This window comes from Osmerus eperlanus, chromosome 17, assembly GCF_963692335.1.
Source record: "Osmerus eperlanus chromosome 17, fOsmEpe2.1, whole genome shotgun sequence".
Lineage (NCBI taxonomy): Eukaryota > Metazoa > Chordata > Actinopteri > Osmeriformes > Osmeridae > Osmerus > Osmerus eperlanus.
The window spans coordinates 2,126,417-2,143,098 of record NC_085034.1 but is presented as its reverse complement, the minus strand read 5'-3'; the positions used below and the strand labels follow the sequence as shown (position 1 = coordinate 2,143,098).

Here is a 16,682-nt window from a genome sequence, read left to right as displayed (position 1 = left end):
ACATCTATTTTTGTACCGTTTTGAGAAGATACCATTAGTATTTTTCGTTTTCTTGGCCTTATTGTTTTGTTTCCCTGTGTTTTCTGTTCTTTAATGTCTGTTTCACTCCTCAATCTGTCGTACAGAATTGTATACTTTACTCGTGCAGTTGTATTTTTGTATATGTAAATAAAGTTTTAATTAAAAATGAATATAAAAAATGCTCGTGCTTGACTTTGTTACAGCGAAGACAAATTGGCAGATACAAAACAACGCAGACCTAAATTGTTCGTCACATTCAAAAGGTCTACTGTAGATAATGACTGATTTCAACAGAAGTCAAATCTTCCTGAGATGGACTGAAGGATTGAATGGTTCTTGAGATAGATTTGTGTGTGAAGAAAACTCTACATCCCAGAATGCAATCGATTTTTCCTACCAATGGACGAGCGGCGTGAATTTCAATATGATGCTCACTTATTGATGGTGTGGCGTTTAGATGAGTTGATAACGCGTGCAGATAACACGAGCCGCAGAACCCAGGCAGGACTTCACAAACCGGCAAAATGTCCAACAAAAAAGTTCCCTTGACGGTTGCTGACCAAGAGAAACGTCGCCGGCGGTCCACAGCTGAAAGTTCAGGTAAGGTTAATTCCTGTTCTTTTTAATTTGTTTGCGCTGTCGATCCAAACTCAAGGTGCGCTGACATGACCGCACACAGTTGCGTGCGCTTGCAAAAAATGTTTTCTCAAGCAGCAACATTTGGACTTGCCTTCGAAAAGGTAGTAACTTGACAAACGTTTTTAAAAGTTAGCCATTCTTTGCTTCAGTTCATTGAAAAAAAAAAAAATGAATGTCCGTGTTTATTGATGGAGATTATCTGGAATATTAGGTTGTTCGTCTACATATTATCTGCTAATAGGCAAGAGTTCAGTCTGGAATTAAACACAATTGGAGGAGGAAAGGGGTTTGGTGTTTTGTTTAGTACAGCAATATTGTCAGATTAAAGTCATGGAAGGACTTGATGTATTTTTCTATGAATCATGTGGGTTTGTTACTGAGAAGAGAGAGATCATCTGTGCGACCCTAAACCATGATTCCTGTACACATATCAGAGCTCAGTAACGCATGTCACGATGAAGTCTTCTAATGAGATGAATGAGCCTTCCTTTGCACACAGGACAACTCCAAACCCTATCCCAAGTCCAATTCCGCTTGGTATTCACGCATGGTTAGTCTATAGAAAATGTGATTGGACACCCCAGGTCTCCTGCGCTGTAACGGTGGGATGATTGGCTGGTTCTAACATGTGACAATCAGGAGTCTTTTGTTAGTCACAGATAAGTCACAGACTCAAACTCAGTGGGCACAACATGATTCCTAGAAGGGTTCATTAACAACCCCCTCCTTCCAGACTGGTGGGTTGATTATGCAAAGGTACGTTTGTGACCAAGCTCCTTTACCCATTCAGCTTTTCTGTCAGTGCTTTAATCCCACATGACCGAAAACGTTAAATCAAAACGTGGCCGATTTTACCTTCAAGACCAAACAGAGGTGAACAGGATAATCATCTCCGTGTTCCCCATGTTAGCTTACGATTTAAGAGCCAGGTCTGGTCCTTGACGAAGCGTTAGATGGTTTCACGTTTTTGTCGTCTCCTCAGAGCCTCAGGTGGACCATGATTCCCGGGTCCACCGGCGCTCCATCCACTGTGACAGGCTGTGTATCGGGAACAACCACCCGGACATGTCCGACCCCCTCTCCCCCGACATCTCCCACCCTCACCACTCCTGCCAGTACACCCCCAAGGGCCTGTCTGTTCACAGGGGTGAGGAACCGCCCCTACTGGTCAACTGTTAGACACGACCAATCCTCACCGCAGGATTCATGAAGCCTTTCACATTTTCATTACAATTTGGTCAGAATCAAGGCACATTCCAATCCTTCGGTGAGGACGATGTGTAACATCAGTAGCCCCTGGCTTTTATCCAGAGACCAGATGACTGTGCATGTTTGTTGTGTGACGTGTGTCCCCTGTGTGCTGGTGTGACGTGCCAGTGCCCATCTCCTCCGGACGCTCCACCCCCTCTCAGTACGGGGAGGACGCGTGGCTCGACACCACCGTCAGGACCACCATCAGAGCCGATAACGAGGTGGAGGCCCATAAAGAGGCCAACAACTACAAGGTGAGAAGCGGCGAGACTGGAGTCTGAGACGTGTGTGTGTGTGTGTGTGTGTGTGCACTCACGTGTGGGTGTGTGTATTCAGTTTGGCTTCAGAAAGTGGAAAAGCCACGTGACAGAGAGGCCCATTGAGGACAGGTCGGACGTCGTGAAGGAGCTTTACTCGGAACTGAATTTCGTCCGACCTCACGCAGGTCAGTATCAGTCTCCTCCCTCCTCCAAATCACTTTCCACATGCAGAACCTGTAATTGGACGCCCGTTAGTAAAGGTCAGATGTGAGATCTCTCATGTGAAGCGTCTTTTCTGTTGTCCAGGTTCAGTCATCACCTGTGGAAACATCGCTTACCTGTTTATGTTTGGGTGGTGGATCTCACTGACCTACTTCCTGGTTTGCGTCCTGATGTTTCTCACAATCATCGGGTCACCCTATGGTACGTGTTCACTCGTGTTGTCGCGGGGGTGAGGTGGAATCATCGTTTGAATTGCATTCAATGTAAACGTGTAAATGTTCTTGGTTTCTTCTCTTAGGGGTGCTGTGTTTGAAGTTGGCATGCTACTTTATCTGGCCTTTTGGGAAGTCTGTACAAAAGGTAAGGGTCATCGCCAAAGTGATGAAAGTGTTAATGTACTCTTATGTGTATTTATGTAAAGCCACTCAGTTCATGTTGCTTCCCTAGAACTTCCTTCCAGTGGTACTGACAATAGAACCACTAGTTTTCACAACATCAACAAATCAATTTCCCCCTCTCTCTCTCTCCCTCTTCCTTCTTCCCTTCCTCCTCCCTCCGTCTGGTGGTCCAGACCAGCAGTGCCATGCGGAGGTGCTGTGTCAAGTTCCCCAACTGCGAGGCGATTCCAGAGGAGGTGGACTGCGAGGACGAGAAGGAGGTCAACGAGCTTGTGGAGTCCACGCCTCTTATCAAGTCCCTTCCCATTGCCATCGAGGTCCCTCCCCACGGGCCACAGACCCCGCACCGAAAACACTACTGGGTAGGGAGAGATGCATCAAGACTGTCCGTCTGCTTAAAGATGATCTTTTGAAGCTTTCACTTAGGGGTGGGAATCTTTTGGTACCTCATGATTCGAATTGATTCTTGGGGTCAATTTCTTGAATTTTTTTATCAAAACTTTTTTTATACATATAAAAAAATACGACCCCCCCCCCTGATTTTTTACATTTGTGGATCGCTAGAAGACTGAATCGCGATTCAAATGTGAATCGATTTTTCCCCCCTCCCTTACTTTCACTCCTTAATACTGTAACGGCACAACACGGGATTGTTCGGCCAGCTACGCCTTGTCTCTAAACAAGCACGAGACAAACCTTAATTGTGCATAATGGTCTACTTCCTTTGTGTCTGAATACTGTTGGGTTGTGTCTGTAATGATCGTGGGATTCCTGGGTAGCGGGGGGATGGGGTCGGGAGGAATGGATAGCTCGTACTGGTAGTTTTGTTCATGTTTGCTTTGCCGTCATTTGTGTGTTTTTGTGTTATCTATGTACATTGTGTCGGGGTGGAGGGAGGAGTGTGTTGGTGGAAGGGAAACAAGTGTGTGTGTGGGGGGGGGGGTTGGGTGTGTGTGTGGGGGGGTGGGGAAGGGAGGTGGCTGAGCGGTTAGGGATTCGGGCTAGTAATTCGGGCTAGTAATCAGAAGGTTGCAGGTTCGATTCCCGGCTGTGCCAAATGAAGTTGTGTCCTTGGGCAAGGCACTTCACCCTACTTGCCTTAGGGGAATGTCCCTGTACTTACTGTAAGTCGCTCTGGATAAGTGTCTGCTAAATGTAATGTAATGTAAAGGGGAAAGAAACTGTTGTGACACAACTTTGCCCCATTTGATACCGAGACGGTGCTTCCTCTTCCTACACAAACAACATATAAAAGATACTGTGGTTGTGTCGCGTGTGTGTCAGGGTCGTGTGAGCACCTACATATGGCTGCTGCTTGGGTACCCAGTCCTGGCTGTGATCCACGGACTGGCCTGCGTCCTCTCCTGGCTCCTGGTGTTCACCATCCCCGTGGCCAAGGTGAACGCCCGCACGCTGGGCACTGTGCTGCTCATGGCTCCAGAGGACATCCACATCCACTCACACAAAAAGGTGCGTACACCTGGAAGGTGATTACCCTGTAAAGGGACCAGGAAATGCATGGCTCTCTCTGTTTCTCTTGGGTTTATCTCACATAGGGACTATGTAAGTCAGATGGCTGAGCGGTTAGGGAATTAGGCTATTAATCAGAAGGTTGGGGTTAGGGTTAGCTAGGGTTAGCTAACCAGTTCGATTCTCGGCCGTGCCAAATGATGTTGTGTCCTTGCAAGGCACTTCACCCTACTTGCCTCGGGGGGGAATGTCCCTGTACTTTACTGTAAGTCGCTCTGGATAAGTGTCTGTTAAATGTAATGTAAGGCAGGGGGGGGGTCTCCAGCCCTATTACTGGAGAGCTACCTGCCTGTGGGTTTAATCTCCAACACTAATCCAGCACACCTGATTCTAACAATTAGCTGCTTGATCAGGTAACTAGTGTTGAATCAGGTCCAATGAGTGTGGTTGGAGCGAAAAGAGTTCAGGTATCACTGCAGGAACATGGCTGGAGACCCCTGATATAAAGGTTTTGTTGTTGTTTTATGGTGTTGTTTGCCTGCTTCTTTGTAGGTCATAGGCTGTGAGACCAGGGTGGTGCTGTGTTGCTACAACGCCTTCAACTTATACTATTACAAATACAGTGTGTACGGGATCAACGTGTTTGCTGTCAGTATCCTTCATCTTGCCTTGCCTTGGCAAAGCTCCGGCCTTCAAACACCAGATCGTCCACGTGACTAGCAGGATTTCGTTTCCCCCCAAATGTTCTTTGACTTATGTATTTTATATGTAAGAATTCACAGCACCGATCCAAATTCTGTAGACCTTGTATTGGAACCTTTTCTTCCCCACTAGTTGATTGTGATCCTTAAAGCCACCCAGATCTGCTTCCCCTGGTGATAGTGACCCTGGTGATCGGTTACATTGACGTGGAGAACCAGTTTGTCAGCTCTGAGATCAAGTTTGCAACAGCGTTGACCTCCATCATCCCCCTCTCCTACTACATCGGCATGGGCATCGCTAGGTGAAGCACAACACCCACCTGCTGTGCTTTACAATTGCTCCAAAATGTATTCTCATAGATACACTACACTTTAAATATATAAAATACATAATACACATTTTGTGTACTTATTTTTTTCTTCAATGTAGTATTTCAGCTCAGAGTAACTTTGCGGTGGGGGCCGTGGTGAACGCCACGTTCGGCTCCATCACGGAGCTGACCTTCTACATCACGGCCCTGCTCAGGGGTCACCGCGAAGGCTCCAAGTGCTACGAGGAGATCGTGAAGTCGGCCCTCACCGGCACCCTGCTGGGATGCATCCTCTTCATCCCTGTGAGTGTCGGGAAGCTTAGATTTGACCGCTAACCGACGTTCGTTAACGACCATTAACCGTTAATTAATGGTAATTCAATGGGGTTTTCGTTAAACTTGATGTGTGAAGTTTAACGAAAACACATTGAATCCGAGAGCGCTGGCTGTAGGCTACCTAGCCTACATGGTTGGCGGCTATAACAGCACGGACGTACAATTTGTTATTTTGTTTCTGTTCAACAACGAAAAACGGAGATTGCCAAAGTCGCAGAAGGTCGCTAAATTTGTCGCTAGTCGCCATATACGATTTTTTTTTGTCATTAGGGAAGGTGAAAAGTTGCTTAATCTAGCGACACTCGCTAAATTGGCAACACCGTTTAACCGATAGTATTAACCGGTAAACATTCGTTAAACTGTCGGTTAATGGTTATACGGTCTTGGACCTTTGCTTTGTTTCTCTACCTCTGGCTTTCCTGTCACACGTCACATACATACAAACTATCCAAAGTGTTGACTGTGGTCTCCCCAGGGTATCTGTATGATCATCGGGGGCTTTAAGCACAGAGAGCAGCGATTCAACAGCCGCTCCGCTGGGGTCAGCTCAGCCTTGCTCTTTATATCTATCGGAGGTATGACTATGGAAACAAATCAGTGACATCATGTTTTGAATTTTAAAAGGCATTGAATACTTAATATTGACATTTAAACACAACTTTGTTGGTTTTGAATTCCCCTCTTTAAATTACAAATATGAATTTATTTCAAAATGAACTGGCCTTAATTCTCAGGAACGTAATTCTCTCTCTCACACACACACACATACACACACACCACGTCCCTCATCCATACACACACACACCACGTCCCTCATCCATACACTGTCATTTTACCCACACAGGTGTGTTTGCTCCAACCCTGTTCTCGAAGGCCTATGGTAACCTGGTGTGTGAGCGGTGCAATAACACCCCAGGGAACATCACTGGTCCGTTCATGTGTCAGGACTGTCACTATGAAGTGGTGGGTACGGCCTCTCGTCACCTCCTGACAACAAACGCGTATAAGGATGCATGTTGTCTTTGAGATGGTGTAGGCAGCCCAAGGTAACCTTCATTTTTCTCCTTTTCGCAAAAGAGTGGAAATAACCAGGCACTGTACCTCAGTCACATTGAGTAGGTACCCTTTTGATTTCTATTAACCCTTGTGCTGCCTTTGGGTCACATGACCCAAAGGTTCATAACGAACCATCGTTGTGTTTACCCAATACAAAAACAAATACAAATAGTCTTTTAACCTTTGCAATGTAGGGGGTCTGAGACAGCCCAACGGTTAAAAAAAAAATGCTTCACTTTGTTTTTGTATGCGGTAAAGTTGTCGCAATACGACGGTGGGTCACAATGACCCGAAGATAACACAAGGGTTAAAAAAAGTTTATATCCTAAAATAATGTTTTCTCAGACTTCCTGAGTGAGTGGGCTGTCTGGTTTTTCCCCAGGCCTTTGGTGTACACCATTTCAGTGCTGCTGCCTGCCGCGTACCTGATTGGCCTCATATTCACCCTGAAGACCCACTCCCACATATACGACATTCACATCAGCGATGGGTATGGCAACGGGCATGGGCATGATGTACAGGAGGGTGCCAACATCCATGGTGGTGTAGGTGAGCCCAACGCCTTACTCCTCATGTTAAACTTGGAGGATGAAACCACTGGATAATCCATCTTGTTTTCTAACCTGCCGTTTGGCACATGTTGATCTAGGCAAGCACACCTGCATTGCATCTGTGTGCATGGATTTACTGTGCTGTTTACTTATACTGTGGATGTTCTGACGGTGCTGTAGTTCACTGGTCGAGGTGGATGGCTATGGGGGTGTTGATTTTGGCCACCCTGCTGATGGCTGCGTGTGCAGACCTCACCACAGAGCACATCAAGCCCATCCTGGACAACTCCAAAGTCTCCCAGGTGGGATCGCAGCACCACCTTGCACGTTAACATTTAGTCATTTAGCAGGCTCTCTTATCCAGAGCGACTTACAGTAAGTACAGGGACATTCCCCCCGAGGCAAGTAGGGTGAAGTGCCTTGCCCAAGGACACAACGTCATTTTGCACAGCCGGGAATCAAACTGGCAACCTTCAGATTACTATCCCTAACCGCTCAGCCACCTGACTCCCGTAACAACACACACATCAACAGTTGTGCCCTTTTATTTAACACAGTTAAGTGAAATTGGGACTTAAACGTTGGTAATATGTCGATGAACTAAACTGCCCTTACACAAACACACTTATCTTCACAGTGTGTTTTGTCAGGGAAGTGACTTCTCAAGGTTTTTTTGGGTTTGGTTAGACTCAATTTTACTGTTGTGACCTGCTCTTGCAGTATTTCATTGGTGTCACTGTACTGGCCATGATACCGGAGCTGCCAGAGATTATGAATGGAATCCAGTTTGCCCTACAGAACAACATCAGTCTGAGGTATGTAAGTCACTCCAGCACGCGATTACCTGTCAGGATGAATCCTGTGCTTGTCTGATCATGCTGAACTGACCTGACCTGGCTGGATTGTTTTGGCAGTTTGGAGGTGGGAAGCTGTCTGGCTGTCCAAGTCTGCATGATTCAGATCCCTTTAGTCATCCTGTTCAACGCTTTCTACGTAAGTGTTCACATGCAGTTTTTTTTTAACGAGTCTCACTGCCTCTCCGTGATCTATTGTGATCTATTCTCTCCTTTAGGATGTGGGTTTTGTATTGATCTTCAGTGACCTTCATCTGTGGGCCAGCATTTTCAGTGTGATTCTGGTGAACTACATCTTCATGGATGGCAAATGTGACTACTTTCAGGGTAAGCTGTGTATCCCAGCGTAGTTTGTAGTAATCAGTGGTTTCATGTCCAGATGTGTGTAATGCCTATTACCTATTTTCATGTTCTGCAGGTACTGCTCTTGTGGTGGTGTATCTCATCCTCCTGGCTGTGTATTTCTTTGCGCCCTCACCCAGCTCCTGTTGAAGGGTACCTTGAACCCACCCAACGTCTTTATACAGGGTTATCTGTGTCAGTATGTACTGTATGCGTGTTTAACGATTGTGAAAACTTAACTGATTAATACTAATTGAGGGTGACGGTAGGAAATATTTTGCACAATTAAAATGAATATTCTCCTTGTTGTTTTAACATTGCACACCTTGGTGAGAAATCAACCTGAAAAAAAGCTAACTTAATCATAAAACTATTTAATTGAAGTCTCATTGTTTTTATGTCAGGGTTTTCCTCAGCTTAAATTGTACCGTTATAGTTCAGCGTTTGTGTAATATTAAATCTGTTGCTTCAATACATTGTAGTACGTTTTCCATGAGACCCCACGCTTTGTGTCACTGGGTTTTGGGTGTCGAGTTTGCGTCACATGGATGTCAACAAAATGCTTTGATGACAGAAAAGAATAGTCATGACCACTGCAATTAAAACATAAGTACTTGTTTACAGTGGCATGTCGTCTTGTTGCATGGGTTATGTGTAATTAACTTAAGCACAGTGACCAACGTTAAGTGTATTTTCATTGTCCAACCAATGAGGTGCCGACACACTGAGCCTTACATATCAGGTTCCACACACACTGACGTGTTCAGGTTCCACACACTGACATGATCTGGTTACACACACACTGACATGTTCAGGCAGGCAAACTCACCAAGAGAAGCACAACTTTCTATACATGTTTATTGACTCGTCAACCACCAAAACACAACGTTCACGAACATGAGGCTACAGTTCAGTGGTCGTCTCGACCGGGTGTGGCCGATGCAAGGATCCAGGTCCAGGGGATGACATACATAAAGGAGAGGGATGACATGCAGAACAAAGGTTAGACTAAAAAACGTTTTTTGGATTCCATATGAGGACAATGGAAGTAACTTGACATTTAAGACTTACAGAACCCCTGGCAATCAAAGTAAGACCTAGCTCTGTGTAACCTAAAGGGGGATCGTTCTCACTTCAAATTCAAAGTGCAACGTAGTTTGGCATTGCAGTTTCGGCTCAACATGACGGCACTTTGTTTACGGATTTAATGTTTTCCTCATCCAAGTAAACACCAGTTTTTAGAGGCATAATTGATTAGCATCATATATGCTTTGTTGAATTATAAGTGCACACTTACAAGAATGAAAGGTTACAGGATTGGACAAGTAACACGTGTTTTTGAGCAGTTCAAATGTTAAGGAAAACAGTTGTAGTGAAAATAGTGAAATCCTTGTCTCACCTATATCAGTGAAGGCATTTACACATGCAAAGACATCAAACTATCACAATAGATTTGCTGCATCTCAGCATCAATAAAACTTTGGGAAAGGCACTGAATGATTGAAATAAACATTTGACTGAAATACTGCCCCCCACCCTCACCCCCAAATATTTTATTTTACATAAATTCTTACTATTTTCTCATTGTCAGCAGAGAATCAAAAATTTGAACAGAATTATAATCGATTTTATTTGAGTAAAAGCATGGAACTAAACGAAAGGTACAAATACAAATGAAATAAAAGCGATAGGTTGAGGAACACCTTGATTCACAGTGATGAATGATTTGGTTTACAGAAGGAACAGACGACTACTGTTAAGCACACAGGATAAAATAACGGGACCGGTATTGAATGAGTCGTGAGCGGGAGGTTGAAAACCTTCCTGATTCTCGAGTCTAGAAAGTTGGTAAATGCATCAGCAGGTACATGTAATATAGAGCGCTTCTAGCGGACAAGTTTGGGAGAGAGTGCAATGCAAGATCAGGTTGAAACTGAAGTGTTGTCTAGAAATTAAACCCAACTGTAGTCTTCTCTTTGCATCAAATCAAGAGAGTTTGGTTCAAACCAACGTTTTTTTTTCTTCCTCTCTTGAAAGTTGGTAAGTAAGAAGTGCCAACAGTGAAAACCTGACGAGTGTAGTGTCACCGCTAACGGCTCCTTTTTTCACATTCATAAAACCATGCCAAATGTCTGGTAGCATTTAATTTAATCTAGTGACTGTGTTTACCCATCCAAACATGTATCTCGGAGAAATGCAAACGTTGTCGTTTGATGAAAACACAAAGATTTTCTTTTAGTCTTTTAAATAAATAAACATGCGTCTCTTCTTCGAATCTGCATTCTTGTTCAAGTGGCGAAGGCTGATAAAACAGAACAAGAGCGTCTAAACCAGTTGACCACCAGGGGAAGTCCGCTGACAAAGAGCTGTAGTTCAGACAAACATTCCACTTTTCGTTCGTTCGTGTTTTTTAGTTTTTTTTTTCTTCAAATCATCAGAAGTGCAAATGTAACAAAAAAAGAAACGTAAAAAGGCATCCCATTGTTTTTGGTTTTAAGGCGGGCTACGTAGGCGATAAGGAGGGAAAGACCCCTCTTTTGCGACGAAGACAAACATCTCAAACCAAATCCTGTGCTTTCCGTCATTGGGGGGTGTACTCTATCCTCTATTCCATCCATCCATCCACACATTAGTCAATCCCTCCGTCCTCGCATTCGTCCTATTTCAAGCGCTCGATGAGTTCCTGTGTGAGGCCCAGGTCCCCCAGCTCCTGGGCAGGCAGCTGGGGGAGGTGAGGGAAGGCTTTCAGCAGGGTCTCCCAGCACAGCTCCAGTAGGCTAGGAACAGCCAGCCAGATCTTAAACAGGGAACCAGTCCTCTTGTTCTCGCGGATGTTGACCACACCGCCGTGGATGTACATGCAGCCAGCCTGGACATGAAGGACACAACGTGAGTGAAATACAAAAGAAAAGGAGACAATCTGCGGTCATTGATTTTCAATGTCTCTCCCAGCCTTGTTTTGGCGGTGTGGGATATCAGGACATGAAGCTCACCGAAGTGGCAAGCTGGCAGAGAGAGCTTCATACGGGGGAACAAGAGAAACAGTTGGTACGACTGATGGAAGTGTAGGATGATGCTGACAGCTGAGGCAAACCTCAGATCCTTCATCCACCAACCCCATGTTTCCACAACTGATTTTCCACTATCGTTTCGAGTTACTAAACTGAAAGTACACCATGAATGAGTAGCACTGCAGCACTACTCATTCCACAGGGTTCCTGTGTGGAGAAGCAGCCTGCTTACCGGTGTGACAGCAGCACAGTGGAAGTAGGCCGGCTCGGGCATGGTGGCTGAAAGTCTGCTCCACTGGAACGTCTGCAGGTTGATCTTCCAGAGGTCGGACAGGATCACCTCTCCATTGTAACCCCCGCAGATAAACACGTCTGAGAGAGGGAGAGAAAGGGAGAGAGACAGAGTCACAAAACACGTAAATTATACAACATATGAAACCTGATACTACCTACTAAACCTGATATTAAGATAAGTTCAAAATGTTCTAGAAGGAAAGGCATTTTGAGGACCCTCACCATTCCTAATCTGCACACAGCTATGACATCTCCTAGGAGCAGGGTATCCTGTGAAAATAAAGTAAGCACATTCTATGAGCAGTTGGCTCGAATAAGCTGGCCTTGCATATACGTTTTCCATACAACAACTTCTACAGACCTATTTTATCATGAGGGTTAGTTCTGATCTCCTCCCAGGAATTAGTCTCCAGGTTGTAAGCATGTATCTGACCACAGAAAGAAGGAAACATAAGTTGTTATGGCTTGCTACACCTAAATGATTTTGTGCACCATGTGACAAGCAAAGACTCAGATGATTGGTAAGTGCACCTTGTTGAGAGGGTAGGACATCCAGGAAGTTCCACCTCCCAAGATGTAGATCCTCTGTCCGTCATGCGCGATTTCGTGCCTGTACCTGTCACAGAAACGAGTACTGCTTACCCTCTCCTCTGTAGCCATCTTGGCAAAACAAGCACTCTAACCTGTTTAATGTTGCCAGCTTTACCTTACGTTACCTTATGTTCAAAAAACAAACAAACCAAAAAAAAGTGTGCAGCCTAAACAAGGGTTCTCCAATCCTGGTCCTCGATGGCTGCTGTCCAGCATGTTTTAGATGTTTCCCTGCTCCAGCACACCTGATTCAGGGAAACATCTAAAACATGCAGGACAGCGGCCCTCGAGGACCAGGATTGGAGAACTCTGGCCTAAACTAATCTAAACCCTCAAGGAAGACAAGGGTAGACTCCCAGGAGAACTCGGATAGGAAAAAGAATGGAGGACACCTTGAGGAGGAGCGGTTCAGTGAGGGATCCAGTCCTTCAGTGGCAGTTACACTGCCTCAGAGTCATATTTGCCTGAACAAACTAACAGAAAGATTCCCGTCTGAGTCCCAGTGCCCCAGCCTACCTCTCTTCAGGCAGGTCGTGCGAGGGGTTGTTAGGTTTGAGGTGGATCCACTCTCGGGTGGTCAGATCCAGCCTGTGCAGGTCTGTGCTGTATATGTAGCCTGTCGTCCCTCCAAACACATACAGGAAGCCGTTTATGATGGCCATCGCCTGGGCGGAGAGAACCACAACGTAGAATTCAAGTTTAACTGCCAAAAAGATAGTCTGGACAATCAAAGAATCCTTTCGCAATACTCTTCCATACAAAATACATATTATTTATGGTTTATCCAGTGCCTTATATTACATACAAATATTGAGGGTATGTATAGTGCCTTTGTTGTCTAAAAATGTGAGCTTGTGAACCAGCCAGAACACCAAAGGTACGAAAACGTCAGTTAAGAAAGTCTAATCTGATTTGGTTTAGGTTCAGCACCTGTCCATAGATTCTGTTGGGCTTCTTTCCTCGACAGTTGAGCAGCGACCACCGTTTATATTTAACGTTGCACACATGGACGTCGTTCCCGTTGCTTTCCCCGAAAGGAATCCCCGTACCGCCAAACACCAACAAATTGTTTCCATGTAAAACAGCTAAGAGGGGGAGATAAACAGCAACACAGCACTCAAGAGTTACAGAGAAACCAACATGCAGTTCCTTACACAAAATCAACACAGCATGGATGGCTCATCGTAACCATCCGTGGCACAGAACCGACAGTCAGTTACCCCCATAGTTGGGACCTGAAACCTCCAACCCCGGGTGCCCTTCCCTGGCCTGGCAGCGCCACCTCGGGTAGGCTCACCTGACATGGAGGCCAGCTCCGTGGGCATGTAGCCCTCTGTGCGCACCTGATGCCAAGTGCCTGTGGCAAAGTGGTACCTCCACAGCTCTCTGAACAGCGGGTAGTCCTCGTTCTCCGAGCCCCCCGACTCGTCGTAATTAGGGTTGTAGCCTCCGAACACGTACAGGTTAGTGTTGTCCGCTACACAGCGGTGGCCGCTCCGCGCCGGAGGTGTGCGATGGCCTGTGTGTGTGTGTGTGGTGTAGAGGGGGGAAACAGGGTGGGAGAATTTAGTAGAAGTACACTAAACACCTGTACAACACGAGGCACATAGTGTTTTCCCAACAAGCTCGCAACAACTTAGTGATGGTGGGTAATATAAATGTGACCACTGAGCTCTAATGAAATAAAACTTTAGACAGATAAGAGATAAATGTATTCGAAAACAAAAGTTATTTCAGACAGAGGAGGGAAAGAGGGCTCCACAAAGCCAGCAGTATGTCCTTGTCAAGCCACAGATATGCTTTTGCTACACACACACACACACACGAGACAAGAATGAAAGTTATCATCTAAACAGCTTTTTGCTGGCTGTCAAACTGGGCATCTGTCAGAAGAGATAAGAGAGATGGGCTGAACTCTCTGATTAACCTATGGTTAGGTCAACGTGCCCTCATCATCTTTCCCCACCCTGTGCAAACCACAACACATTAGCCTAATTAAACGAGAACTTAAAAGCCAGCTTATAGGTCTGGCTGGGGTCCCATATCTACTCCCTAATCACACAGCCACTGTTTGCTGTATTCCTCATACACTTATGTTCAGCTAGGCCCAAACCATCACCACATTTTCCTTTTTTTTCTGACCGATAGACAGCCTGGATTCGTCCTCTAAGTTAGGGACACAATGCGAGTCTGAAAGGCCTACTACACACAAATGTCTCCACTCTTGATATGTGCTTCTGTTAGGCTAAATCTAATTCCTGAAGTGGTAAACCTTGAATTACAACCAGAATCAATTATGTATCAATCGCAGTGTCAACAGAATTTGTAGTCTTGTCCAAGCATGGGCAGAGGATCCTCATCCAACAGAACTAGGATATAATATTCGTTATTATTCTGCATCTCCATCAGTCTCTCACACAAAAGGGAACTAGTGGTATGGTACTATAGTTACCAACTGCTATGGCGGTCTACTGCTATACTAAACTGCCGTCGTGCTGATGTCACTTCAACACTACAGATTGACACTGCTTTAGCTTGGGAATGCTAGTATTACTTGACGAGGAACTTAGCAGGAAAGCAGCTAAATTAAGCGGCACAAACAAAAGTCATTATTTAGTTGCTGTGGTACGTGTGTGAAAAGGATTATAGCAAAGTACCTGATATTCCAGTTGCAGTTGTTCATGCAATGTTCTTCAAGTAAGATACAAACACAACCTCATCAGTAGACAATTGCATGGCTCTTAAAAATTAAAAGCAAGCTACTAGGCCTATACCAAGGATATAATTAGCTGAACATTTGTCCATTCCTTTCAGACATGTCTACCATTATGTAAGAGCATCATATGGATATTAAGGGAATCCATACCTATATGAATATAGGAACCCTTATGACAGCCATGGACATTACTGCTACTGGTTCAGGTAGTGTGGTATGTGTTGATGGTCATTGGGATCCTTACTAGTACGACTTATAAAAACTTGGAAAAATATATATTAGTAGCAGCATGTCATTTTAATGAACATTCTCTTGTGTTGCACTAGGGTCCCACTGCTAGCTAAATACGTTCCAAATATCACATCAACATACCTTACTTAGCAAATGACTCTGGCTAGCTAGAGGCTAGCTGTTGGACAGCATTAGAAGAGAAGCTTACGAAAAAATAGCCAGAAAACGAATAGCAGTCTAGCCTATTGCTAACGCCTGTCTAGATTTTCTATTGAAAGAACTGGAGAGGGGTAGGTGCTATAGCGTTAGCAAGCTAAACTAGTTTACATGGCTACAGTAGTTATGCGTTTTCAATATCTAGTTGTTCTTGCATTCCTTGCAAATCAGCGTTAATAAAAACCAGATGAGATAGAGCTAGCTAGTGTAGCTAACATTGACATTTGCTCGTTGCTTAATCGGTGATCAGGAAGACCTTACTGTTCAAACTAGTTAAGAACATTTAATGTAGTGAACTAGCAAGCTTGTCTAAAGACACGTTAGCATGCTAGCGCAGCTAGCCTAGAATATGTCAAATGTTTTTGACTGACCTGCTGCTAGTCCTAGGGGAGGCCTCCCTGACAGTTTCTCGAATTTATTCAGCTGGTCCGAATTGCGAGCACCTTCAGCGGACGACATCATTTCCCCGATTCAAGTCAGTCGAATATGTTACATAAAACGGTGATTAAATCATTTAAGGAGCTGATAAAACATTACATTACAAATCATAACATCACATCTTGGTCAGGGAAGGCCATTCACAAACACACTGCTGGCTAGCCTGTGCGTCACTGGCCAATCAGAGAGCTCCTTGTTAGATGCGCGTTGCATCCGTGAAAGTTATGGGGCGGGGCGGGGTGCATCAGCTAAAAGTGCTCACATTTGGAGCCAAGGTTTTTGAACATGGTTCTATGCGTTTGGGAACATAAATATTTAATTTCACTCTTTTTTTGCTTCCATATTTCTCCTGCTGAGCTGCTGAATATGTGTATGTTTTGGTTGTGTACTATATAAAACTTTATTTCAACACAGGAGTAGCCGATCAGTCTAGCATAAGTCTAGCATACTTTTTGAATCAGCTGTTTTGAGGGACCCCAATTGAGCATTTTATTAATGGTCAAATTTAGCACCTGGGACACATCGACTTCATAATTGCCAGTTGACGTTGACTATTCTTCACGGACACCACCTGTTACAGCTGAAACTTGAATACCTTCAAGGCAGTGAACACTCATGTGTACAGAGTAGACCCTATTAAAAGTGGTTGCTAAATAAATTATCGTAGTCATACATTTAGATGCATTAACATGCTCCTTTAAATATTTGATCAACGCCTTAAAACCTCCGGGTTTTACGAAGAGGGCAAAGGGACGCATGCTGATTGCTTAGGT

General features: G+C 44.7%; 2 protein-coding genes across 3 annotated transcripts; one reads left to right on the top strand and one right to left on the bottom strand.

Moving 5' to 3' along the window:
* Positions 1-262: 262 nt before the first annotated feature.
* cax1 (cation/H+ exchanger protein 1) lies at positions 263-9,031 on the top strand. 2 transcript variants are annotated; one of them, XM_062483516.1, is made up of 20 exons: positions 266-621; positions 1,643-1,807; positions 2,038-2,165; positions 2,248-2,356; positions 2,478-2,594; positions 2,692-2,753; positions 2,965-3,153; positions 4,076-4,261; positions 4,814-4,913; positions 5,123-5,264; positions 5,393-5,576; positions 6,085-6,184; positions 6,454-6,572; positions 6,687-6,724; positions 7,048-7,214; positions 7,397-7,518; positions 7,937-8,031; positions 8,131-8,209; positions 8,289-8,397; positions 8,489-9,031. In XM_062483516.1, exons 1-20 carry the CDS (start codon positions 546-548, stop codon positions 8,560-8,562), a joined length of 2,361 nt encoding a protein of 786 aa, XP_062339500.1. In that variant the 5' UTR covers positions 266-545; the 3' UTR covers positions 8,563-9,031. The 2 variants fall into 2 exon arrangements, with proteins under 2 accessions (XP_062339501.1, XP_062339500.1); XM_062483517.1 differs by lacking the exon at positions 1,643-1,807 and having other exon boundaries at positions 263-621.
* A 1,609-nt stretch (positions 9,032-10,640) lies between these two features.
* klhdc10 (kelch domain containing 10) lies at positions 10,641-16,095 on the bottom strand. The gene is made up of 9 exons (XM_062483175.1): positions 15,843-16,095; positions 13,606-13,827; positions 13,239-13,393; positions 12,825-12,973; positions 12,249-12,333; positions 12,079-12,145; positions 11,940-11,987; positions 11,656-11,795; positions 10,641-11,281 (listed from the first exon to the last, which is right to left on the bottom strand). The coding sequence occupies exons 1-9, from the start codon at positions 15,931-15,933 to the stop codon at positions 11,072-11,074; spliced, it is 1,167 nt and encodes a 388-aa protein (XP_062339159.1). The 5' UTR covers positions 15,934-16,095; the 3' UTR covers positions 10,641-11,071.
* Between the last annotated feature and the right edge of the window lie 587 nt (positions 16,096-16,682).

Bases quoted from the DNA above. Each gene is read 5' to 3' on its own strand.
- cax1 (XM_062483516.1), top strand. From the start codon at position 546: ATGTCCAACAAAAAAGTTCCCTTGACGGTTGCTGACCAAGAGAAACGT. The intron at 2,166-2,247 runs GTGAGAAGCGGC...GTGTGTATTCAG, and splicing joins AAGAGGCCAACAACTACAAG to TTTGGCTTCAGAAAGTGGAA. The intron at 6,573-6,686 runs GTGGGTACGGCC...TTTTCGCAAAAG, and splicing joins AGGACTGTCACTATGAAGTG to AGTGGAAATAACCAGGCACT.
- klhdc10 (XM_062483175.1), bottom strand. From the start codon at position 15,933: ATGATGTCGTCCGCTGAAGGTGCTCGCAATTCGGACCAGCTGAATAAA. The intron at 12,974-13,238 runs GTGCTGAACCTA...CTCTCCGCCCAG, and splicing joins CCAACAGAATCTATGGACAG to GCGATGGCCATCATAAACGG. The intron at 12,146-12,248 runs GTGCACTTACCA...TTCTGTGGTCAG, and splicing joins TGTCCTACCCTCTCAACAAG to ATACATGCTTACAACCTGGA.